The 27,253-nt window shown below is 30.4% G+C and overlaps 1 protein-coding gene across 4 annotated transcripts; it reads right to left on the minus strand.

Moving 5' to 3' along the window:
- LOC143045058 (chondroitin sulfate N-acetylgalactosaminyltransferase 2-like) lies at positions 1-25,967 on the minus strand. 4 transcript variants are annotated; one of them, XM_076217349.1, is made up of 4 exons: positions 25,860-25,883; positions 23,148-23,326; positions 13,517-13,593; positions 1-1,723 (listed from the first exon to the last, which is right to left on the minus strand). In XM_076217349.1, the coding sequence occupies exon 4, from the start codon at positions 1,649-1,651 to the stop codon at positions 35-37; it is 1,617 nt and encodes a 538-aa protein (XP_076073464.1). In that variant the 5' UTR covers positions 1,652-1,723; positions 13,517-13,593; positions 23,148-23,326; positions 25,860-25,883; the 3' UTR covers positions 1-34. The 4 variants fall into 4 exon arrangements, 3 of the variants coding, with proteins under 3 accessions (XP_076073464.1, XP_076073466.1, XP_076073465.1); XR_012968852.1 differs by lacking the exon at positions 1-1,723 and adding an exon at positions 6,814-7,064 and having other exon boundaries at positions 25,860-25,967; XM_076217351.1 differs by lacking the exons at positions 13,517-13,593; positions 23,148-23,326; positions 25,860-25,883 and adding an exon at positions 6,202-6,338.
- Between the last annotated feature and the right edge of the window lie 1,286 nt (positions 25,968-27,253).

A 27,253-nucleotide genomic window follows, 5' to 3' on the forward strand; every position in this document is an offset into this window, starting at 1 on the left:
TTTTTTTTTAGAAAAAACAAATTTATTTTGTTGGTCATCTTCTAACTGTTGGATTATTATTCCTGAGAGATAAATTAGTTTGGTTTTGACGATTTTTCATTTCATCTTGAAATACTAAAAATCCAAGCTGTGGATGAGATGCTTCTGATAATGCTTTTGATCTGATGCACCCCTCATAATGTTCCGTAGGTAGTTTGGGGTCACAATATTTTTCATGCCACAAGTGGAAAATGCCTGGATCTGTGGCTCGCATTACCATATAGTGGCTGCGGACATATTTTTTATACAAGGCTACATCTTCACCACCCCATCCATTAAAAGTTTCGTCAAATCCTTTGGTCATGAGAAAATCAGATCTATACTGGCAAGTCATCCCATAGCCGAAATCTCGCCAAAATCCAGTTTGTTTTGAAATAACGAGTTGGTCTTTTTCTTGTGGAATAGGATAACCTTGTAAAGTGTAAACTACTTTTGGATTATACAGACTGAACACAATGGGGTAATAAACTTTTTTTGTTCTCTCTGTGTTGAGACGGCAACGTTCTAAAAATTCTAGTGAAAAAACAATGTCAACATCACAAAGGAATAGTATTACATCCCCATTCTTCCAGTTCTGAACTCCAACTTGCAATCCTCGGCCTCGGGAGAAATCTTCATTTAAATTTACAAGTCGTAAATGTTTATATCCTGTGTTTTTTGCTGTTGCAGACATAATATTTTTAGCTCCCATTAAACCTTCATTCCCAAAATATACAACAGTTAAGAAAACTCTTTTATCTTTTGCAATAACAGTTTCTTCAAATCTTGTCATGAATTGCATAAAAGAATCTAGGCGATTTTTAAGCGGCAAAATTAAATTAATCCATTCTTGTCCAGTGTTTACTTGAGTTGTGGAAACAGAAAATAGTGGTCCAAATGGTCTCATTATAACAACTTTCGTATATCTACTTTTATCAGTCAAAAAGTCTAAATTTCGGAAAAATAATTCATAATGAGTCCCTGAGGTTGCGTGTGTCCTATAAATACCCTCAACAAAATCACTAAAACTAAATTGTTTAGATTCCATTGGTCTCTGTTTGTTTAAAATATTTATAGCAAATGTTAAGACTTCATGTAAATCCCTCCTTTTTAGACCAATGGGTTTTTCAACGACCCTTTTTCCTAATCCAGGGTCAACAAGATAAATACGGTTTATAGTAAATCTATTAAATGCTGTTATTTCGTATTCTGATTTCATTTCAACACCATGTAAAATCTCGGCTGCTTTTAATTTGCCTTCAAAATACTGTTGCATTTCATTTGAAACATTCACCTGATTAAAGGTCACATCGCTCACACCTTCAATTATTATTTCGGACGGACTAGGTTTCGGACTTGAGACATTTTGCATTTTTGTAGTTTGATCTCTGATAGATTTTTCCAATGCTGTTATTTTTTCTTGAAGTTCATCGATTTTATTTTGGTACTTTTTTTCAGTTTCTTCTATAACGTCACTAAATAATCCCCTAGATTTGATATGATCGTGGTCAGGTATTGGCAGACCAGTTTGACTAGATTCTAGGTCAATATGTAGGCCACACTTTGCAACAAATAACATGGTCAGTGCTGATAGCAAAAATAGCAGAAGTAGAAATCTTGGCATTAACTTCATCTCACAAGCTGTAGATGTTTAACTTGTAATATCTTCACAATCATCTTTTATATGCATGTACCATTGTAAAGTCTGAAATAAAAGAAAAATAAGATGAATAATTTAAACATCCTTCCTCAAATGATTTCGCCCATATATTTAACAGATATAAATCTCAAAACATATTAGGTTTGCTATTTTAATCTTGCCTAGGTTCACAAAGGTCATTCTGGTATAAAGGAAGGATAGGGTTTAACCATCAAAGGACTAAAATATAGCAACATTAAAACAACTTCTAACTTTACTTGAAGATAGTGTTGTCATAAAAGGTTGAAAATCATCGTTATACACCAGGGCGGATCCAGGATTTATTACTGGAGGGGGAAGACTGTAACTCAACAAAAGTTAATAAATATTGATTTTTTTGGGGACATTTTATCACACTCTATCCTGGATCTGTCACAGATACACTTTCTAAAAATCAGCTTCAGATAAACATAGGTATAAGAAGATGTGGTATGAGTGCCAATGAGACAACTCTCCATCCAAGTCACAATTTATAAAGGTTAACCATGCATTTCAACAAAACAATTAGACAAGTACAGTTATTTCTTATGAAATTTGCAAGTCCAAACAAAACATCGAACCATATGTTAGTCATAAACACTACTGTACAAAAAAAAATCAGATCTATTATCTACAATGATAAAGGAAACAACCTAGACAACTGTTTTATTTCAGAGGAATTGTATGACATAAGAAACAATGACATATGGTCAGAACATGTTTTTCCTACGTCATATGAATTAGTACTATGCATGCTTTTTCAATGGAAATTGTAATGTCACAAAGCATTCTTAAAAGCATGAGTTCCCTTGAGAAGAGGATACATGAGTAACACTTTAGGGTAGAAAAGGGGGGGATACAATCATTTGAACACATTTCCCACATATAGTCTTTTTCTATTATGGTAAATATTGATACAACATTTATTTTATGATTTTTATGAAAGGTTAATGATAACAATAAGTTTTCCTTCTAACTCACACTTTAATTTCAGACATTTTATTTTGAAGAATGATGATGAAAACAAATTGCAAGGAAATCAGTGAAGCATAAAATGTAGGTCACATTAAAAATTTATAGATACAGATACAGATGCTCCTAGTATATTATGAAAAGATGATACATTTTTTCAGAAAAATAATTTATGAATTAAAAAACAAAATGGGATGAGGCATATAGGGGGTAATAAAAGTGGGAATTTAGGGGTAAAAATGACTTTTATTTTGAGGTACATGTATCTGTAAAAAAAGAAGAAAATAAGTTAGAAATTTAAAAAAGTTAAAAGAGTGTAGGTATACTGCAAAGTAAAAAAGTAAACAAAACTTGCCTTCCAATTGAAAACATAACTTCCAAAAGAAAAAGGTAAATAAACAAAATAAAACAACATGAAAAGAAATAATATAAAAAACTAAAATTGCATATTAAAAATCAAAGTAATACATAATACATTTCAAAAGTAATAAAATTAAGATAATGTTCATCTTAACAGTCAATATTAACAGTCCTTACCCATTTAAAATCTGTAGATATAATCCCACAAATGAGTCATAAAATATATAGTTAATTTGAATGTACTAGGTTTTTTCATAACACATTTTGTGTTCGTTCAGCATATGTTTCTATTACGATCTCAAGAGATTTGCAATATTAGCAAATCAATTTGCCATTCAAAACAAATTCTGTTTTCCACAGGCTGTGTTACAGTTATATAGATAGATGATATCAAAGTCATGATTACATGAAACGATAACATTTTAAAAACAAAGCTAACACACTGCACTTTAAGTTGTGCAATGATTTAAATCTATGACATAATACACACACAAGACTTGACTTGGTGTTTTAGACTTAACAACAAAGCTTTCCATGATTTCAAAGGCTGTGGTTGTTTATCTTATATCATAAGGATGTTTGTATAGGAACAGAAAACCTGCTCTATCTCTTATAAGCCTGGAATATCTTTGATGCATTTTTTGTGCTCTAAATCTTCAAAATTTTATATTTTTTATACTGATTACTGACAAGGATTTGTTAATCAGTGATGAAACATTTGGCACCTGATAAAAATTTGACTGAAACCTGTTGAACAAACCTGCAGCACTCAGTATATTCTTGTTTGGAAAAATTGCCAAGAACATAAAAAATTTCTTCAAGTTAAAAAAAAAAATATTTTGAAGAGACCCTTAAATGCTTTTGACCCCAGGAATAGATTACCTTAGCTCAGTCTATTTGGCAAAACCTTCATTAATTTGGGTTCTTTATACTTTTCAGCTTTTTCATTTATTTAAATTGGCATTCTAACTTTTTTTGATTTAGGTGCAACTGATGTTTGGCTTTTGTAGAGCTATGAAACAGGTGTTATATTATAGGCCCAGTATCTTTAATGAGAGAGTTTTTTATTAAAGAAAAAATATGTTATGCCCCTTTCTAGATTTGTTGAGTGTCTTTTAAAAGCCAATTAAATCAGAAATGTACTTTCAAACTTTTTGATTGGCCAATAATCCACATAAAACTAAATGGTACTTTCAAACTGGGTGTAGACAGTAAAGTTGAATGGGTTTTATCTGATGAGACTTGATAAAACTTATTGAGCTTATATAATACAGCTAATTTGACATTTTGTATCAACAAATTAATCTAATGACAATATAAACTTCAAGTGCATACTGAAAATTAAGTTGATTTTTTTCTCATTTGGAATGCTCCCATTGATTTTAAAATAAGATTTGATGAATTAAGTACTTGATACTTCTCAAAATCCTGAGTGTAACTGCTAACATTTTTGCAATCTATCAATTAAACCTGTTTTGTGGTATCTAAACTGAAAATTGTATTCTTAAATTTTCTATAAAATAAAAAATAACTAAAGCTATAGTTACTAAAACAATAGAACATTTTAAAATTTCATCCAGTAATTTTACTTAAATTTATTGAATACATGTTTTGAATTCTTTTAAAATGAACATTTACAAACCAAATGAATCAGTATGCAAAACCAATGGAATCAGTTACAAAACCAATTGAATCAGTTTACAAAATCCAAATGAATCAGTATGCTAACAGATGAATTAGTTTAGAAAACCAAATGAATCAGTAAGCAAAACCAAATGAATCAGTTTTATAATCAAATGAATCACTTTACAACCAAATGAATCAGCAGAGGCAAATTTAGAGGGGGGCCCAGGGGTCCGGGCCCCCTTTTTCAGAAAAATTTTGGTTGTTTATATAGGGAATCACTAAAGCGTGACGGAATCCCCCCCCCCCTTTTTAGGCAGTCAGTGGGCCCACTCTTATGAAAATTTCTAGATCCGCCACTGATCAGTCCACAAGGTCAAAGGAACCAGATCAATATAACAAAGGAAAAAGTGTAGGCTTATACCGGTTGCGATTAATCTATCTTCCTAACCAACTTTTTCTGATTCTATTTAGTTAAAATTCTCAGTAATCAAGGGGTTAATCAAGTAGCATTAAAACTCCCACTCATCTGTACAATGTTTAGGTCATAACACTTAATAGTTGTATGCCTTGAAATTTCTTTAAAACATAAAACTGACATTAATTAAGAATAAATCACAGTTTTTTTTTACTTTGAATTTGTTGATGACATTCACAACCCCTCCAGTTCAGATTTAGATAAAAATTCAAGTAATTGAAAAAAAAATAAATATTTTTGTTTTTTTTTGGTGGTGTAGAGGGGTTAAACATGTGTAAAGTGCAAGAATGTATTTCTGAAGATTGAAAAACTCAGAGAAACTGTTATGGTGTACAAGAGAACTTGATATCCTTACTAAACTATTTGGATTTATCTTTTTCATCATCAACTTTATAAAGAAAATATTTTCGGATTTTATATTTTCTCATGTCTCAATCAGCTAATGTTCTGTTTACAAATTTATAAAATTGTGATATAAAATTGTAATATGAAATGCATGTGGACTATTTGTTAATTTTTCATTTAACATTTTCAGCAGTGTTTCAAATATTTTTTTCCCTTAATATTCTCTGCAAAGATGACCCCACATTAAAGTTTGTTTACAAAATATCTATACATAGCACTTGTTAACTTTCTTGGAACTTTGTTTACATAATGCAGTCTGGTAAGATGTTTTATGCATTATATTAAATATGTTAGTGAGGGGTATATCTGACAAAAACTGAATGTATAAGAGAACAAAAGAACTAATCTTTACTACAAATATATTGGGGAGATTTTTCAAGGAACCATCACATCAATCTGGCTAAACTGCACATTCAGTTAGTCAACTTTTCAACCTCCAAAGTAAGAGATCTCCTTCTGGGGATAATTTTCGGTAATGAGGTTTAAGGAAAAACCTATTTATCTAGTTTGTTATAAAACATTTTATCTTACATTTTACCTGTTAAATTATTTACCGTAGTTAAATTATTAACCATAAGTTACCCCCCTTTTTTTGTCAAAGCATATAGAATGCATGTATATGGCAGAAACTAATCTAGCAGAAAACAAAACATCATAAACTACTTACAATCATTAGATATTCCACACGTAAAATCACTTGAGTTACAAAAACATGCTCTAGCTCTTAAAACATGCACATTCCAATCATTATCTTCGTGTAGTAACACAACATTGATTCTTATCCTGGATGTTCTATAGAAAGAACATAAACTTTTCTACTTATAAATAGAATCAACACTGTCAAGTTTAGCATGAAAATTAGAAAAGACTATAATACTTAAAACACTTAGCACAGAGAACATGGAATGACAGATGTTACAGAGTGTATAGTGCCCAAGTAACCCATTTATTCCACTTTTAAAATGTTTCCTTTCCCTTTTAATACCTTCTTGACAATTTAAAAAAAACAATTGCACCAGATTCTTAAACTTAAAAAAGTATATGACTTTTGAAAAGAACTATTGATGTCTAAAAAACTTTAAACCCCAAACTGAACCTTAATGCTGACAATGCCACTGTCTGCAAAACGTAGGATCTATATGTGTCATAAAACAGAAGTTCCTTCATTATAGGAAGAAATATTCTATAATAGTACAGTTTGGTGTATTTCTTCCATACAGACTAAAGGGTATACAATATATGTTCCTGCAGATATCATTGTTATCACAAAATTTGCAGGAAACTTCTGTTAGACAGAACAAGTATATGTTGACATACATGCATCAGTCAAGACAATAAAATGTTTACAGACATAAAAATTAAAAATGTTGCAACCTCAGGAGTGAGAATAATTACACATAACATATGAATAGGGAATTTACAGGAAAATATTTTCAAACAAAACATGTTATTGATGTTGCTCAAGTGTGGTCAAATCAGCAAAAGGATCAAGAAGGTGTCTGGCAGCAACCTGGCAACCTGCAGATATATCTAAAAAAAACTATTTTTTTTTTTAAATTTTAAATTTTGAAATGTGGACTACCTATGCTTTCAAATTTGCACTGCATGGTGATCTGAGGCAATTTTTATAACATGACTGTGACCTCAAGGGCAGGGGTGTTGGTTAACTTCTGGATCCAAACCCACAGTCAACATGCAGCACTACTGACCCATTATCATTGCAGTCAAAATAAACATAATCTTTCAGAATTATGTGTTATCATATGTCACTGGTAATTATATCCTTCAAATCAAGAGGTATTAAGTTTATCTACCCTATGCAAATAAAAACTATTTTTTTCTACTTTGCTTTTTCTTGAGATAAAACATATATTATCTGATATCAATTTACCTATGTACATAAAATAACAAATTGATTAGCGATGATTGACTGGTCACCTGTTACAACAGACCTAAGACATTTGGCAAGGGGAATAATCTAACCTGGAAAAAAGCCATTGCATTTGGACATCCTTTTATCCATGTCTGTAATTAATAAAGTTCTTGATAATTTTCATCTGAAGTTATTTCTGGATATTATGGATTAAAATAAGATTATTTATCTGTTCTTTTGAATCATTCCACATTTCACTTTTGAGAATAAGTTTAGGCTTATTTAACAAGTCTTTAATTCACCCTTTTCCAGTAACTTAATTTTTGGGATTTCCTAAACCACAATTTCAAATATTCAAACAAGAATACCTTTCCGTAGGCTCAGTAGTTTATGCAGATAAGAAAATCCATGAAATCAAAGATCCCTTTTAAAATTAATTTTTCTCTATCTACAAAAATTGGTACCTATCGTAACATAATCATTAATTCCACCATAAAATATCACTATACTTAGTGATTTAACACTGAATATTAACCCCAAATTAAGATGATCTCCCTTTGGCACAATGAAGTACTTCGTGTGTATCTTAATTATATTCCTGTAAAGTCTGCATTGTAGATAATTAAGATCAAAGAATAAATTATGTAATATGTCTGGTTTCAACAAGTAAATAAGCTGGTTCCTTGGATCAAATTTCACTTTTAAAGTACAATTTTTTTTTTTATACCAAAACATATCTCTCAGGTCAGATAGATTTTTCTGATAAAATAATACTTGTTATGTTAGTTAAATACATAAAACAAAGGTGCATTCAAACAAAAAACATAGGTATGACAAAAGATATTGAAACTTTTTTTTAAATTTGTGCTAAAATTAAAACTTATTTTAAAGAAAATCAAAGTATAGTCCCTTTTATTCAACTAGGACAGAATTATTGACACAAAATGTACTTATTAATCCTTTAATACTATTGAAATGGTCATTATTCTACCTAACACTGTTGTCCTACCTATAAACAAACTTGGCGTCTAACTTATTTCGTCTGAGGATTAAAGATTTTCCAATATCTTTAATCTTAAATCCCTTTAACGCATTTTTTTTATTTGTCAAACATATTTAATCTGTCTTGTAATCAATGATTCCACCTAATACTAATTGTTACCTGGTATATCAGGCGATATGCTGATATAAATCGTACGATTGGTTCAGGCTGTTTGTGGTTACATTAAGCTATCACCCTACCACCCACCCATTTCAGATCTCAAAAGTAAAACTCATTCATAATTTTTATTTACAAACAGGTTACCTTAACCTAAGCATCATTAATCATAGTGACATTCTTAAGAATACATCGAACATTTCATTTTGAGTGAATACTTTACTCAGAGTCAAAACGTTTAACTTTTTCATTCATTTTTCATTCACCTTTTATTGCCGCCTTTATTTTGTTTCTCTTGATGTGAATATATTTAAATTCATATTTGAATGTAAACATTTTCCATTGAACAACATTTTACATTTCTCCTTTTATTTTATCAAAGTGATTTTACTAATTGGACCAAAACTCTTCTATGATTTAGCAAGGTGCTACATTTATAGTAATCAAAATAACATTGAAGATTCGCTTCAGTGATTGAATGTAGTGCCATATGAGTACAAAATATGGAATCCAAAATGTTAAAAACAAGAAGGATGAGTCTGGATTATCTTGGAGATTTGTCATCAAGCATAATCTATAATACAGAAAAAATACAAATATAAATTCTATAGATGTATTTTTCCGGCACCAAACTAAAATATAATCATTTACATAGATTTAATTCAGATTATTTCAGTGGTACCTTAGGGAAAACTGGTCCCCTGGTAAAGGACTTTATCAGGGGCGGATCCAGGATTTTAGATTAGGGGGGGGGGGGCGCAATGTTAAAATTTCTTTGAGGTATAATTATCGAAATTATTGGAATATTCTTCTAAAGAGGGTGCAATGTAGATATCTTGCATTGCAAGCAAAACGTGGCGAATATTTTGTGTTAAAATAAGCGAGAAATTAAAGTTTCAAGCTAAAACCGCATAAATCCACCCCTGTCAATCTACAATCACCATAATTAACAAGAAATGTGCGAGTTTCAATTCATTGACTCAACAATAGCTCAACTGACCAATATTAGATTTAAAAAAAAAACGGTCTACTTTTGCCAGCGATTTTTCATTGTCTTTTCACAATTTTTTATTATTATTATTTTTTGTTGTTTTCGGAGGTCGTGCCAAACTTTTTATGTACATTTTTTTTACAGCAAACCACTAAATTCAAAATGAGATCTTTATTTTCATGGGATCCTATATGTAATACGGAAATACGAGTTGGAGCCTTGATCGTTTATGCATGCTTCGGCAAACTTTACAGGTTGCAATTAAGTGAGAAACATATATTGATACAGATATATTAAATATTGATACAAATAAATAAAAACTAACCTTTCGCTTGAACCAGTATTTCTATCTTTCATTAAGAAAGAATTTAACCAGTTACCTTGACTGTTTTCTTCGCTGTGCAATGATGAAATACCCAACCCAACCGCGGGTAGGGCACTTTCACCTACTTCGTTGGAAAGTGAGTTAGTGATGTTTTGGAGTTTCGATTATCAAAGAAATTGTTTATAATTTATAAATTGTTTTACTTTAACTGCCAATTAAAGTCTATGATATGTGTCATCAAACGCAGTTCCGCGTTTGACACCTTTCTTTGATGTATACCATATTAATGATAGAACTTATAGATAAACCGTAGGTCAGTATATTAGTAATCACATTGGTTCTGTTAAACGTACTGTTTAATATACTTCTTTGAATGATAAAACAGATTGCAATGCGACGACATTATTTTTCGTCGTCTGTTCAGATACTTTATTGAACTGGGGACAACCCATGCTTTGCAAATTTTAGGGGGGGGCGCACGCCCGCCACGCCCCCGCCTAAATCCGCCCCTGTTTATTACAGTTCAAGGCCGCCTAAATCAACAATAAGGAAACCACCTGTATTACATAATACAATGTACTAAAAACATATTTTATTTTAAGATATATTAAAATCAAGCTGATCGAAATCAAGGGTGGAAAGATAATCAAAGAGGTGTGTAAAATTTCATACCATCTTTATTCTTCAATTGATATAAGATGGTTGGGAAAAGATAAACCATATACCATAAGTTGCATTTTGCAGTTTTTTTAAGAAAGATCATCTGTTTCACAGTACATAAAAAGAGCTTAATTAATGGGTATATCATTGTCAGTGGGGCACTAAATTTGCATAACAATCTCTTTCTAATTGAAATTTATTACTTTTATGCTATCTTGTTCACAGTTTCAAGTTTTCCATTTCTCATTTTTTGAAACAGAAGAAATAACCGAATAAATTTAGATTTGTCTAAATTTGATGACTCCTTTAAGATCACCTCAATAAACACGAAGAAATAAAGAGTTATAAATTAAGATCATCGGTTTCCCAAAATTTACACTTTGGTCTACCAAAATTATTCAGTTTCAAGGACTTACATATGTTACATAAGAAAATCTAAAAACACACCTGCATGAATGAAATCATTTAAACGAATTTATCACCTTCTCTAACCCAGGTGTAATTGTCTTAAATCTATGCTAATTTGACAAGAGGAGGTAAATTGTTTAAACTCTAAAATACTGTAATTAATTAATTGAAAACACATCATTGTTATCTACAAATTTAAATGTTTCAATGATAAACTATCTACTTCAAAGATTATATAGGTCTTTGCTGAAGATAATCCTTGAGGTAATTCATAATACATAGTTAGTATTAAATTTTAAAAGTACAAAATTTTGTGTTTTTCTTTAGTTCCTCTTATTACCTTGCAAGAATAAGTTGCAAGGAGAATTTAACATATTGGAGTTCCTTTTCAGTAATTTGAAAGCAAAATAAAGGACTAACTGGCACCTTAATTTTGTCATACTTATTCATTGCTTTGCCACAGCGAAAGTTTTCAATAACATCAGAGGTCAAAGGTCAAAACCACAACATGAATTATGAGGACAAAATTTTCCAGGTACCATTAAGTTTTAGTTGGCATCTCAAGTTCATCATTGCCAAGAGGAGGATTTAAATGTCATTGTACTTCAAGGTCATAAGTCAAATGTCAATATGATATCATGAATAAGGAGTTTAAAACAATAGCATCTGAATATTAGCAAAAGAGTTCCAATACAAATTTATACGGAGGTATATGTAGGCAAAAATGACAAAACTTTTAATTTCCATTTTAATTAATTTTGAAGGACTAAAAAGTTTTAAATGTTATAAATTATCAATAGGAATATTCTGCAATCTAGGTAAACCTAATTGAAGGGCAGGAAATACACCATACTGCAAGTAAATGTGCAGTGCAATTTTTTTCATTGACCGGAGAAATTTTGTTTACATAGACATGTCAATCCCCAAGAACAGAAAGCAAAATTGAAAAAAAAAATGTGCCAACATTTTTACAGATGTCATGGGAAATGTATAAATGAAATATTTTACATGTTATCTGTTACAGGTTATGGATTTTGGTTATGTGAAATGTAAACTTTTATATTAGCAAATGTTTTGTCAATCAAAAATCAAAATAATCCAAATGATTGACAGAACCTTGATATTCAATCAACAAACAATAGTTCAAGGTTTTCAATGTGTGTGAAACAAAATTTAAGGGAGGTCTTATGGAATATATTAAGGTTTGGGACAAAGTAAAATAAAATCTTAGCATTTAAACTGGACCTCTTGTTTTTTTGGAAGAAGTCATTCAACTGATATAGATGAGATTTCATTTATTGGATAATTGGTCTCTATTGATTTATTATTAAAAAAAAAAAGAAGTTTTATGATACATAGATATAGGAAGATGTGGTATGAGTGTCAATGAATCAACCCTCCATCCAAGTCACAATTTATAAAAGTAAACCATTTAGGTGTAATACCACCAAATCATGGTACGTCACATCCGGTTGTATACGAAAATAGGTCGAAAAAAAATATTCCCTTGAATATGACAGTTGTAGGTAATTAATCCTACATTTTATTGCAGTAAAAAATTTCTGTGTCATGAACATATGTCTTGGGTCATTCAAAGCACCATTATTTTTTTATTTGGGATTTCTATAGAATATTTTGTAATCTTGAGGTAACATGGTGACGAAACCTTGTACACAGATAAAATAAGGGAGAAATTTGATTGGTTAACTTCCAAAGATGGTTATTTTCTTACATGCAATGAAATGTTATGTGAATTTTTTTCTATAGTACTGGACAGGATAAAACTTTACTCATGCCAAGTATTTCTTTATTTGAAACAAAGATAAATTCTACAGATTTTTTTGAAAAGTGCACATTTAACAAAGACTAATAGGGGAAAATCAATGGTAGTATTACACCTTATAGGTCAAAGTATGGTCTTCAACACGGAGCCTTGGCTCACACCAAAGAGCAAGCTATAAAGGGCCCCAAAAAATTACTAGTGTAAAATCATTTAAATGGTAAAACCAACTGTCTAATCTATATAAAACACATACCAATTTATGAAGAAGAAAAGATGAATGCAAAGCAATTGTAATAGAGTAAAAGTTGTAGGGATAAAATTATTCATAGCACTTTTACCAGATGTGCTGATTAAAGTGTCAAGATATTATTTTTTTTTGACAAAACTTCCGCTGGAAAATTTTCAATAATAAACAATGCTATAATATTTGTTCCTATACTTTTCTACACATTTTTCCACAAGAAACAATTTGTACAGTTACATTTTATCTAATGTAAATAATATTTAAGAAAATGTACTCTCTTAAGAACTAATTTTATAAGGAACTCATGAAAGCAGCACAAGAATAAATCTTTTACTGAAGAATAAACTCTAAACAATATCACTGTGACCCAGACTGAATACTTGCATATGGAGACTGAGAACTTAAGAGACAGTAAAGTGTTAATTAAAAAACTCAAAAACAACAATACTAAAAAGAAATGAAAGGATATTACATCAAAGATTATCTTTCATTATTTTAGATAATAAAAAAATCATCCACAAATCTGCATAAGTACTTACCATTAGTTTGAAGTGTCCATGAATAAGTGATAGATTCTACGAAGTTCACATCTTCCCATGTATAAATATGCCTCTTCCTGAAATATAAACACAACCACTTGATCTGGTCTGATCTATACTCTGAATATCATGTATTCTGGCATAATGAAGAGTTTAAGATAATATAACTGGCAACTGCCAGCTGTCATGCATGAGTGATCATGAGTAGCACTGGATTAGAGGGTTTCTATAGCTTATGAACCCCTTTTAAATCATAGATTTAGGTTCTGAATGGTGTAGATCACTTTGCACCCTATAATCAGGAGATGAAAGGTAACATAGACTGTGAAAGCTGTTGATTTACATCTGTAAAAATCATTATATGCTGAGGAGATTATAGGACATGACATATAAATTCACCGTTGTGTCGTTTTTTTCACCTAAGTTTTTTAAAACTTTTAGAGGGTATAGTAAGCTTAGAGTGATACTCTACGGACTGGCTCTGCTATAATTTAAACCTATAATTGAATGCTAAGATTAATTCTATCCATAAATCTTTCCTCCATTTCAGAAACCTTTGCTTATGTTTTTGATTTTTTCAGTGAAAAGTTACTTGCAAAGGATTCACGTATAGCATTATACCGAGGATTTGTATAGAAGATATAAAAAAGAAGATGTGGTATGAGACAACTCTCCACAAGAGACCAAATGGCACAGAAATTAACAAGTATAGGTCACTGTAAGGCCTTCAACAATGAGCAAAGCACATACAGCATAGTCGGAGCTACTTACTATACAAAACCTTGATTAAACTAATATTCGAATAATGAAAAAGTCCTTTTATAAAATAATAACAGTCTTGTTTAAGATTTTGCTTTAGATTGGCAAGTTGATGCCTGTAAACCACTTAATAAGTGGCAATGATTTATTTTATGTTTTGAATTATTTGAACAATATAAGACTTCTAAAGTCACTAATGCAGTGCACATGCTTGAAAATAAAATTAATGAGTATAATGCTAAGCTGAAATCAAATATAAATGGTCTGTTGTATTAAAGTACTTTTTCACAAACACATTAATTTGATGAAAAACTTAACATTTAGACAATGTTTAATAAATTTCACTAACAAGACTGTGCAATATGGGCAGAAGCTTTACATTTATATGCAAGTTAGTGGAAAAAGTATAGTTCCAGTCTTGGATTGGGAGAAAGTAAAGAATCAGATCTACCCTAATATATATTCCAAAACAACATACCATATATCAATGGCCCATCATATGTTCTATTCCATAACATCTCATTTGAACAAAGTAAAATTTCCAAAGTCAATAAAGAAATGGGTGTTGGGATGGGCATCATAAACGCTATAATGTTATGAAGCTGAGATGCATGAATGCTTATAACCAACTACTATAGATTTAATATTATTTGTGGGATACCATTAAATAAAGGTGAACCACAAGTTTAAATGTACAGTGAAGAACTAATACTCAGTAAGATTATATGCAGACTTTGGCAAAACCACGAAATCAAATTTCCACAAAAAAAACATTTTTTCCTAAATCCACAAAAATTGATATCTACGAAAATAAATGAATACGGTACATAGTATTTGTACAAAATTTCAATAAAAGATATGCGGTTTTATAACATATAATGTGCTGTGTTGACATGGTTTTAACTTACTGCAAGCACACAATATGAATGATTGATTGATTGATTGATTGAATGATTGATTGATTGTTTGTTTGCTTAACGTTCAGTGGTACACTAACTGTACTATTTTCTGCTCTTTGGTCAAGTTGGTTTCTTTTTGACACATTCCCTTTTTCCATTCTCATTTGACACATTCCCTTTTTCCATTCTCATTAAATTATCAAGTATTGGATTCACATAACTCCGTCTTTTGTGATCTATAATGCTGATATCATTCAAGTACACTTAATTTTATTGTACATTTTTCTCCTTTATTTTTTTCAACTCTTCTAACTGATTTCATAATAGGGTGGATGTACTATTTACAAAACTTTAACCCTGTCATACATGAATGTGCCTGACAGAGAACAAGAATCTATCATTCAGTGTTATTTCAATATCAGTTGTCCATTTCAAATTTGATGTTGATGTAAGATATCTTTTGTCCCTGTTAAATTCATTTGCAGCATGTTGACATGCAGAACTATTTAGACATTGACACGTTGTGTGGATGCTTGTCCATCATGATAGACCTATTATTGACCTCTAAGCACATTCTTCAAATTGATTGTGTTGATGGCAGAAAGTTCATTCATGCCTGGTCTCTATTTAAATTTGTTAAGAGACTTTTTGTGCATTTGTTTTTAATATAAGCCAAGATTGTTTCTGAGGAGAAAAGGAGGTGGACTGGGTCAGTGTTCATGAAGCTCTTATTTTGATAAACAAACTTCAATAAACAATCAAATTCTTGACTGAAATAGTCTTTTTGTATATCTTTTTTTCAGGGGGTCTGCATCAAGCACTTGAACTCACTGGCTATGGGTAATTTTTAACCATTATGTTTTTAAAACTTTAAAAAAATAAATTCTCAAAATGTCTAGACTGAATTTTGCAGTATACCAATGTATAGGTGGTATATAAGGTATCTATCTAGTCCTAATTAATGATGTTTACTTTGTATTTGACTGATCAGCCTAAAGAAAAATTATGTGTTAATTTTGTATTCTTATCCATCAAACCTCATCTAAAAGCAGTCAATCAACCCATCAAACCTCATCTAAAAGCAGTCAATCAACCCATCAAACCCTCAAACACTTCATATGACTCTCATCACTAGAGAATACTCAACTAGTGTTTCTCAAAATATGCTTTAAAAGAATAAAGAAGCTTTGATTCATAGGTTTAACAGATTTATCATGTCTAAACATGCTTTCGGAAGGTGCATCAATCAACAACTGATCTTTCAAAGAAAGAGATATCTTTGATGGATTTTTCAGAACCAGAATTATCAGGTGATAGCTGGTTTGCCATGCAAATTTATTTCAACCTTGAGTATCTTTTCCAGAGTGTTTTAAGTATAAATCTTTTAGCCTAATGCTAGTAAAAATCATGAATTTCTGATGGGCATCTGGGTATAAACATTAGTAAGTCAATAACCTTTTAAAGGTCAATTTCTGATATGTTTAGTTGCAATTGGCTAATCAGTTGGCCACAGAAATATTGACCAAATTGACCCCTTCTTGACCTCTTGGAAGGGTGCCATTCAGAGATAGCAATAGCTCACATGCCTTTCTTAAAGTGGATTAAAAGTCAAAAGCCACAATTGTGTCAGCTTGTCCAAACAGGTATTTGCAAAAAGGTTTATCAGCTGGGACTTTGAGCTTCAAGACATGTATATCAAGGTCAAAACTAACTCTAGAGCAAATTGACAACAACAAGATTTAGTCTAGTTTGAATCAAAGCACTTATATTCTCTCTGTTACTTGTTTTGCAAGGGTATATTTTAATAATAATTGTATACATCAATTTAAAAAGTTCATCTTACAAAGCAATGGAAATCTTATTTAAATCTGTATAAATTTCAAAAGTTGTCTCTCTTTGACCATACAGTCAAGACTTTCATTTTGTTATATTGATGTTTCTTCAAAAGATTTTGGAAAGGGCAAGAAAGTGCATCTTCAAAAAAGAATTTAATCCATTTATATATTGAAAGGGATGCACAAACACAGATAATTTATTATCATATTTCATATTTTCAATTTAATAATATAAATCCCAAGCATTATTTTTCCATTTAACAAACTAGACTGTCTATAATCTTTTTCTCCTTTTCTCTTCCACATGTTGGTTTTGTTAGAGAGTATATCAACCAAACTGATTTCATTATTCATCAAAAAGCTCAGTAATCAAAAACATAAATATTCGTGAGTGTTAAACATCAAATACCAGGAAACAGTTGTTAATTTGGCATTAAACTTTATTTACATCTGGAAGACGAATTTATCATGTGTATTGCATTTTAATAATGAGATTATGTAACCGCAGAATGATATCTGCATTGTTAAATCTATTCTTCCAGCTAAGCACTGTTACATATGTTTTCAATATGCCAGACAAAAAATATCAATGATATTGATTTAGGACAAAAATAACATTTAGACTAAAGAAACAGATTAAAGTAATTGATTTTATATTTGTAAGCGGATATGTATACACCAGTGTTGCATGTATGTTGGTTAGGATTGGAAGATTTTATCAATAACATCTTAGTTTATTGGAATAAAAGGTGATGAGAGTTACATATAAGCAAAAAAGCAACCAAACCCCACCTAAAAACACATGTAGACACATTGTCTTTTGTCTGTCTCAAGTCTGGAACCTAGTCAGTTTTTATTCATTTTGTCATATCCTAATAATTATTTAACATGTATGTTTCCTTTGAATCCTTAATTTTGATTGGCTGACAACAATCGTCAGGCAATCTCATTGCCATATTTCATTTCTGTAAAAAACACAAAAGCTTATAATGACTGAATGTGTTTTCCGTGACAAAATGAAAATAATAAAATTGAAAAACAAAAGAAAAGCATATATAACTTTTAATTTCATGGTTGTAGCATAAAAATGTAGAATGCTTCTTTATAATTTTATAGGGTTGTAAAAGCTTTGATTGTTGCACTTTTTTTTAACAAAGCAATTGCTAACACCCTGATAAAATGATAAAAAGAAGCATCAGTTCTTAGATATTTTTGTTTATTTTGAGAATTGAATGTTTATTGCAGATCTTTGATTGCTTTTGTTAAATCTATTCATCTATTTGCTGAGATATAGCGTTTTTTGTGCTGATGCAGTGTAAAGCCATCTGCAATCAATCAAATGATACAGAGCTTGACATATTGTATGGTCATCTATCTATTGTAGAAGACTGTATGTTGCCATCTATATGTTTTTGGTTGCTTGTTGTCATTGGGTTTCTGTCTTATAGACTTATCACCCATATTTCCTATTATACAAATGGATGTTCCTTATACTGATTTTGTATTGATTGATAATTTCTTAACATTCGCGCAGCAATGAATGGCTGTCACCATTTTGCTTCAGCTTTCCTATAACAAATGTCATGTGAAAGTCTTAATACATCTGGTTATATCTAGTTTGTATGGGAAATTAATTTGAAGCATGTACATGATGTACACTTAGAGAAAGAGATATGATCTCCATCATTACACAGGATATAAGATAAGTCTGTTGATTCAATGACAACAGATTGTCAAACTGACATATAATTAAGAACTAACTAAATATGGTGTTGGGGAGATCACTTAAGGCACTTGAAATGTATAAATATCAGTTGGTATAAAAAACACATTAATAAATAGACTGAAATCAGCTACAACTTTTTCATACAAATTAATTCTGTATTTTGATACAAATTTTGCAATGATATGCAAGTAATATGAAACTAAAGGTTCTAAATATCTTGCTTTGCTCAACTGGAGGACAATGACAATTTAAGTTAAAATGGACAGTAGATTAACAAACCTTGATATTCTCCACATTTTTACCGAAATTCGTTTTTTTTCATCTTTTAAAGTTTAAAAGATCATGTGCAATACTTGCATTTTACCCCAAATATTCAACTTTTGGCCTTAAACTGCCTTGTTGGATGGCAAGCAAAATCATCAGAATCATTTTTTTTACATACCACAATGATGATTATGGTCAAGACTAGTTCCAATTAACCCAAGTTTTTGGATGACAGAAAAGAGACATATAGTGATGATAAAGGCTGATGATGACTTTGAGCCGGGTAAGCTGAAAATGGTAGTGAGAAGACCAACAGAAAAACACTTCTATATTGTAAGGTACATTTGTAAATGGTATGGTGACATCAAGAAACATGTTCACCATGCTGTATGGTTTGGGTTCTTATCATGTAAAGTTTTGTAAAGGTTGATATAAGGAACAGAAATAAAGAAATGTTGGGTTCATGTATAATATTTAGAATGTGTCAACCAGGCAACAAGACCAAAAAACAGAAACCAGCCCAAGGACACCAACAGTTTGTAAAAACACAGCAAAAAAATGCAATTTCAGCTGGCCCCTTAACAAAAATGTGTACTAGTTTAGTGAAAATGGACGTCAAACTAAACTCATAAACTAATAGATGGATCAAAAATTAATTAGAAAAAAAAATCCAAAGAATTGCTTTAAATGACCAAAAGAAACTAATGATACAAAAAAATAAGGGGAAATAAATCAGTTTAAATCATTTTCATCTCAATATATCAAAATCAATTTAAATGTACAAAAAAAATATACAATAGAAAGCTGCACTGACCTATCAGAAACAGTAATTCTACAATGTTTTCACCAAGACAAATCATGTGGAAGTTTTCCAGCAAAGGTCAAAAATTATGAACTGAACCAGAATACACAATGGTACATTATCACTTAAACAATTAAGAAACAATTACTCATAAATCTAGAAAGACAATAAGTCCACTTAAAATGTCAAGTTTATATCTTAATGTATGTATGGACATAATAAGGGACAAATTTAAATACATTTTCCATTTCAATAATTTTAATCAGGAAATTTACATTAGTCCTATTTTCTGGCTAGTTTAAGTTCATTAATTCAGATCTGACCTCCAGTTCATTATAAAATATACAATTTCAACTGATGACCCTCTAAAGTTTCTAATTTTATAATGGAGAGCAAGGGATGATGGACTGTGAAGTTCAGTGCTCCAGTTTCACCAACCTCACTGCTTAATTTACAAATACAATGCACTGCATGCATGATGGGAAGAGTTACATTACATGAACAAAGTCAAAATATATAACCATTCTATTCTTTGTTCAATGTTCAGTAAGAAACCACAGTGTAAATTGTAGGTCTTGATTGGTTTACAAAACACTGAAACTGATAGTCTTGTAATTTACTTTGAAAATTTTATTTACTTATTTAAAATAACTTTGCTTACATTAACTGATGATCGACCCTACCGTAGCAATTGAGTAAATTCCTACTTTTTGGTGCAATTCATTTTACTTTATCTTTAATTTTCAGGGTTGCATATTGTAAAACTGTTTGTGTGTCTTTCATCTTTTTTTCTATTGTCATTATATTGCTTCTTTTTCCTATTGTTGACTTGCTGTTTTTTTTTTAGTATATACCTCAACTCTTTTTTAGTCTCATTTAGTTCAAGCCCACAGGCTCTATAATTGCTAAGGAATATATTATCTACATTTATAATATTTTCCCTCTATGTTAATCCATTGAAAGATTCAGTCAGATCATTGGTTTGGTCAACAGATAGAATTGAGTAATCCCCAGAAATGAAATCCAACTAAAGCGTATTATACATTTTTGTATATTGACCCTGTATATTGGTCAAAGAGAAAACTAGATGTGTCAAAGCGACAAAAAGTTGAAAAATCTGCAATTTCAATAACACATGTGGACACAAACATGATGGTAGTCTCTGTATCAAAAATCAGCTTTAAATGTGGAGGCGTATAGAAAAATGTGTTTTTCAACAATTTTCAAAGTTGTAAATCCTTAATTTTGGCAAAAATCAGCAGAGTGGAAAGAAAGTTAAACTTGATCTGTAACTCATCATGAGTAACTCACATGCCAAAAATCATCCCAATATCTGAAAAAATTAGAAAAAAAGTCTGTATAACTGTGAATTTCAACAATTTATCAAAGTCCATAGCCCATAATTTCGGCAAAAATTAGCTGAGCGGAATAAACTTAAACTTGATCTGTAACTCATCTTGGTTAACTCACATGCCAAAAATCATCCCAATATCTGAAAGCATTTAGAAAAAAGTCTGTATAACTGTGATTTTCAACAAATTATCACAGTCCAAAGCCTGTAATTTCAGCAAAAATTAGCGAAGCCGAACGAAACTTGAACTTGATCTGTAACTCATCATGGTTAACTCACATACCAGAAATCAGCCCAATATCTGATGGCGTTTAGAAAAAAAACTCTATATAATGGTTTGTTGCGGAATGAGGAATGACTGAATTACAAAATTACGGAATTATGGAATTTCAAAATTTCAGAATTTCGGAATTTCGGAATTACGGACAAGGGTAAAACTATATGGCACTGACAACTTCGTTGTGGGGCCATAAAAACAAACTTAAATGTTCAAATGATGACAGGTTTCAAGTGTTATGGTAATTGAGATCACCTAACCCAAATAGCAACAAATATAAATTTCAAGAGAAAGTTTGATTCATGTCTAAAATACTATAGTTATAGCAATAGATCACAATTACAAGGGTGTGTTTGGTTCATGTCAAAAAATGCTAAACTCAATCAAAATTCTTAATTACTCTAAAATGTCAATGGACCTGGAGCCACCTTTCTTCACTGCACAAATTACAAGACATGATAGCAAAGGGTGCCAATACACCTCTCAATCACTTTAACAACTTATTATTTAGAAGACAATGTTAACCAGTCCAATATATGTGACAATATTTGATGTGAGAACTTAAAAGTAATTGCAACCTTTTCATTTCTTTTTTATTTCACAATGCAATAAATATTACCTAACAATGCTATTACAATGCCAAATATTATAATTTCTCTCTTACAAAAAATAGAGATCATATATAAGCCTGTCTTCATCTCACTCATAAAATAAAACATTATTATACTTTTTCATAAAACTAATCTAAAACAGCACTGTAAACATGTTTTTTTTTAATTACTACCAGTGAACACTATGAACTCGTACTGAACTTAAATTACATTTCATTGTGGCATATTTGATCCGCAATAGTTCTCTATATAATCTGCTTACAAAAAAAAACTATTGTTGAACATATTTTTTTTGTAATATTTGTTTATCCTCTGAGCATTTAAACTTCAACTGACACTGCAAACAATTGATTAGATTTTTTATAAATAGCTTCAACCCCATTTTTTCTGTTTAGAGGGAGGTTAAGAGAATAACGATAAAAAAAAGAAATCCTGAACATTTTGTCTACCTCTATGCTGACACCCTTCCCCTTTTTTCCATCTAATTTTTGATTGATTATTGGTTGCTTAACGTCCACCAGCATACCCATCTAATGATTCATTAGTAAACAATATGATTTTGTTGCATTCTTACATTTTAGTGGTGTAAAAATTATACTTTTTCAGTAAAATGATGGATAAGTACAATCTCAAGAAAAGTAAAAGTTTCCCACCTTGCTTAAGCTATATAAACATAACGTATAATTGTAAATATCTGTGTCATTTGGTCTCTTGTGAAGAGTTGTCTCATTGCCAATCATTCCACATCTTCTTTTTCATAGAAACAACTTTACTATTTACCGTATAATATTGAAAAAAAAATCTGTGTCACTGGCGTAAGTATGGATACAAATTGAATATATATTGGTAATAATTTTAACTTTTTATCATTGTGTTATATGCTCGGGTAAAGTACATCAAACAATCACCGCAAACAGATTCTCACACAAAACTTAATAATAAAACTTTAAAATCGACACTTCTGTGTAAAGTATATCTGTGAATAAAATACAAATTTAAAATCAACTCATAAAATTTTATGCTAATACCATTGACGATTCTGACTAAGATGTAGTTAATACTATTAAATGTATTGTATGAAAGAGAATATTGAAACTTCTAGCTTACCTTGCAGTCCAGGCTTATGTGTCGAGGCTTATTTGTCTAGACCGGTTCTACTAATTCATCCTGTGGAATTGCGAAATATAAGTGGTCAGCAGGTATATGGTCAGTTGTAACTATTGACCTCTATTTACACAAGATCTTGTTAGTCCATTGTGTACATTTTATCGCTTCAACACAACACTCTGATAAAATATAAATGAAGCAAGAGTTTAAATCCCTTCTCAAGTCAACCTTAACTAAATTGAAATGGTCAATTTCTTTCCCATTCATATAACTGAAAGTTTCACTGGTAGTATATGATGTTTTTCTCTCACTTGGGTAACTCTTACAAAACCAGATTATATTTAAACTGAGGGACGACAATAGAATTTTATTCCCTTTTTGCAGATAAATTTTATTTACACGTCACACTATATGGGTTATACAGTTTCATTATTTTTATAAGTCTATTTTCTAATAATCCATATGAATGGAGATATTAAGAATTTAATTAAGTTATTAAATAAGTAATTTAAAAACTTTAAAAACTTAGTTTGAATACATAGTTTTTCAGTTTCATTTAAAAAGCCATAAAAATTTACCTATACATTTTCTTTTTTGCAAGTTTTATGAATAGTGCATAGTTATGCATCTGATGCTCACTCCAATAGCAATTCTATAATAGTTTTCACCGTATTATAAAAGTAGGCTAAGATATGCAAGCAGTCACCTAGCTACTTTCAGTTTGGAACAATGGCATTTCTATACACTCTCTGTATGGCATATTGCATGAATCAAAAGTAAATTATGCATAAATTAAAAGAAAAACATGCCTAATACATGTAGCATACGACAAATTCTGCAAGAAAGAATTTACTGGTACAGTTAACCCAAAACCTGTCTTTACAAAGTTCTTATGTGCATTTGTACACTTTATATTCTTTAAAGTACCATGTAGTACACCAAATTGTCTTTTATGTACCATATATTTATGATTTTATTTCATAAGAGATCCAATTTGTAGGGATACACTCCATTCAAAAAATGAATACATGTACAAGGAGATGAAGGATAAATGCCAATGAGACAGCAACCCAACAAAAAAATCAGGACAGACAATAGACATTTTTTCAAAGTTTTTTTTATTGAGAATGATTTATGTGTTCCTTTTCTTTTAAATCCAAAGTAACAAATGTTAGCCTCATTAGAGAAGGGGTCCTAATTTTCTTAAGTCAAAAACAAAGACAAAAATAATTTTCTCTTTGAAGCCTTTGAAAGAGGATCAGTGATTGGTCTGATAGATTCTGTATCAAACAACAAAAAACTTTACCTACTGAAAAATACAATTACATATGAAATATATTTGGACATGAGTTAATAAAAAGTTTTAGGCAGAAACCTAATAAAAGGAGTGGTGCCAAAAGGGTAAATCCAGAAAACCATTGTAATCTTTTAAATTACTCATCTTACATCCTTATCTATTAAAAATCTTTAAAAAATTAGTCTCTAACTAAAAATTGCAATGTCATTACTCAATATGAATGGAAATGATTAAGTTTTGTTCAATAATATAAAAATAAGATTACCAGTGATCTAAACGAACACCAAAAACCAAGAGTAAAAGAAAGTGAACAATCATTAACAGATCAGATGTCTCTGTAACTGAAATATAAATCTTTTTCGGTGAATGTTAAAATTTCGGCACGTTTGTGTGCATATTTGTGCACATTTAAATGTGTCATTTATTTCATTAAGAACAACATATTTCATTTGATTCTAAAAGCTTTTTATTGTAACTGTCTCTAATTTTAAAAGAGAATCAATCAATTCTACCATAATGACGCCTTTCCCAGTTGCTTGGTAAAGAAAATATTTGTTTCATTTCTCTAGTAAAAACATTCATTTATTTCTTTTTTCTGTGGTTATTTTAACACAATACATCAAATGGGTTTAAGACATTATAATACTTCCTTTTTACATTTTTCATGATTAAATTGTTTCTTTTGTTGCCATTGCAAATCCTTGATGTCTCGTCAGTTCAAACACATAATACTAATTGCCTTTCTTTTCAAGTGTATGTTTTTTTTTCTCCCCTTATCAAGTTTCAAAGCTACTTTCACTTTTTTTACTGAAAGAAAGCACAAAATCAAAGTGAAAATTGGAAAAAAAATTGAATTCAAATGTTGCTGTCAAAGAGCTGTAACATATTACCTTGATCAGATAAACAGAATCAAAGGTTTTGAAAGTCAAAGACAGAAGTACAACAAAAATTGCTGAAACTGCATAACTGATTGATTGATGCTTATGTAACAGCAGCAAATATTACATACACTAATTCAGGATAACTGTTGAGAATGAAATGATTAGCGCTTAAAAAATTAAAACATAATGAAAAGTATGTGCCTGAACACTGATTTTAAGGCCTACATGGTAAAATACTAATTTATTTTTTTAGGGTGTGCAAATTCAAACTGATAGTTTTTACCCGAGGTATTTCATTCAAGTTTTTACCTGAGGTATTTCATTCAGAACAATTGTCAGAGTTGAAGTGTCTAGAGAACAATCAAACATACATTGAAAATTTATTTTATTTGTACTCGGCTGGAATACAAATAGAAATGCTTGCCAAAGGCCACATATTCTACTTTTTTCTAAGCCTTGAACAAATACATTTTATTTTTCTAGACAATGCATGGTTATTCTTTATGTTATACAGTTTAAGAAAATTTAGCTTACTTTGTTTAAAGAAAATTAATCTGTTTCCAAATTGACTGGTTTTAACATTCTGCACCACCTGCATGCATGGTATTATCATTAAAAGGTTAAACCCAGTTTAATCTAGGTAAAGTACAAGTATTTTGATACATGCAGGTGCTGTTTATAACAGAGCTAATTTTAGCATTCACTGTTTCCAAAACTGATTTCAACATCTAAATAAACGTGATTTAGTTGATACATGTATGATAACATAACTAATTTTGTACGTTTAATATGATAAATGCAGCTATTTTTATGACTAGAAATTCTTAAAATATATATTCCCCCCCAAAAAAAACAAGAAAGAAAAATCTATGACACTGACCTATATTGTAATTAAGCTTGACAGAAAATATAGGTCATGAGTATGAAATATTCCAGCCATTGTTTTACAGAGAAGAAATAAATGGTAACATTTTACTGATTAAATTTACAGTGAATATTGAAAATTTAATCATCTGTAGTGTTAAACAGATGATTATGAGTTGCTCATGCAAGGAAAGTAGGTCATGGTTCTCTAAAGTTTGCTAAAAGACATACATTATTATACAATTCAAATTTATTCAAAAGTTTCTGAGATTATAACCTTAATATACAACATCCCTCACTCAAAGTTTTGAAAACTCAAATGATATCAACATAATATCTAATATCCCTCAGCCATAGAATAAACGTTTTGGGAACTCAAATAATATCTAAAAAAAAACTTTAGTTGTGGATTATTTTAGGTTGCCAAACAAGAGAGACAGAAAACATGAACTAATCCAGATTCTACAGTAACACAGATTTTACAGTAACACCAGTCTATTAAGGTGTTATAGTTTTGTGGTTAAAATCTTTAAACCTAGACAACCAGAGTGGACGGTAGTTGTTCAGATGCCATTCAGTTTGTATCCAAATTTTATAGAAATGTGTACTTTTCCAGGCTTTAAAAACAAAGTTTGTCCACTTCACATCAAAATGCATACTTCAAAATATCTAGTTCTCCTGGTTGCAAAACTGATTACAATTTTATGTATACTTTCTAGCTTTGATCATGGACCACATGCATTGTTATATGAGGCTTTAACGATTACCAGAGTAATTCCTTCCGTTACATTTATTAGGAATAAAAAACTGCCCTATTATTAAACTTCAAAACACAAGTATCAAGATTTCATTCAATGATTAATCTGAATAAAAATTAAACTGCACTATAACTACAAAATACAAGTAGCAAGAAGCATTTAATCTAAATTTAAAGAAAAAAAATGTAATATAAATTTAATAGTGTGATAAATTTACACGTCAACATAATGATGAGGGCCATTAGGGTCAACCATTACAAATTTATAACTGAAACAAGAATCAAAGACATCTGGGTACTTCACACT

Source organism: Mytilus galloprovincialis, chromosome 9 (genome assembly GCF_965363235.1).
Source record: "Mytilus galloprovincialis chromosome 9, xbMytGall1.hap1.1, whole genome shotgun sequence".
Classification (NCBI taxonomy): domain Eukaryota; kingdom Metazoa; phylum Mollusca; class Bivalvia; order Mytilida; family Mytilidae; genus Mytilus; species Mytilus galloprovincialis.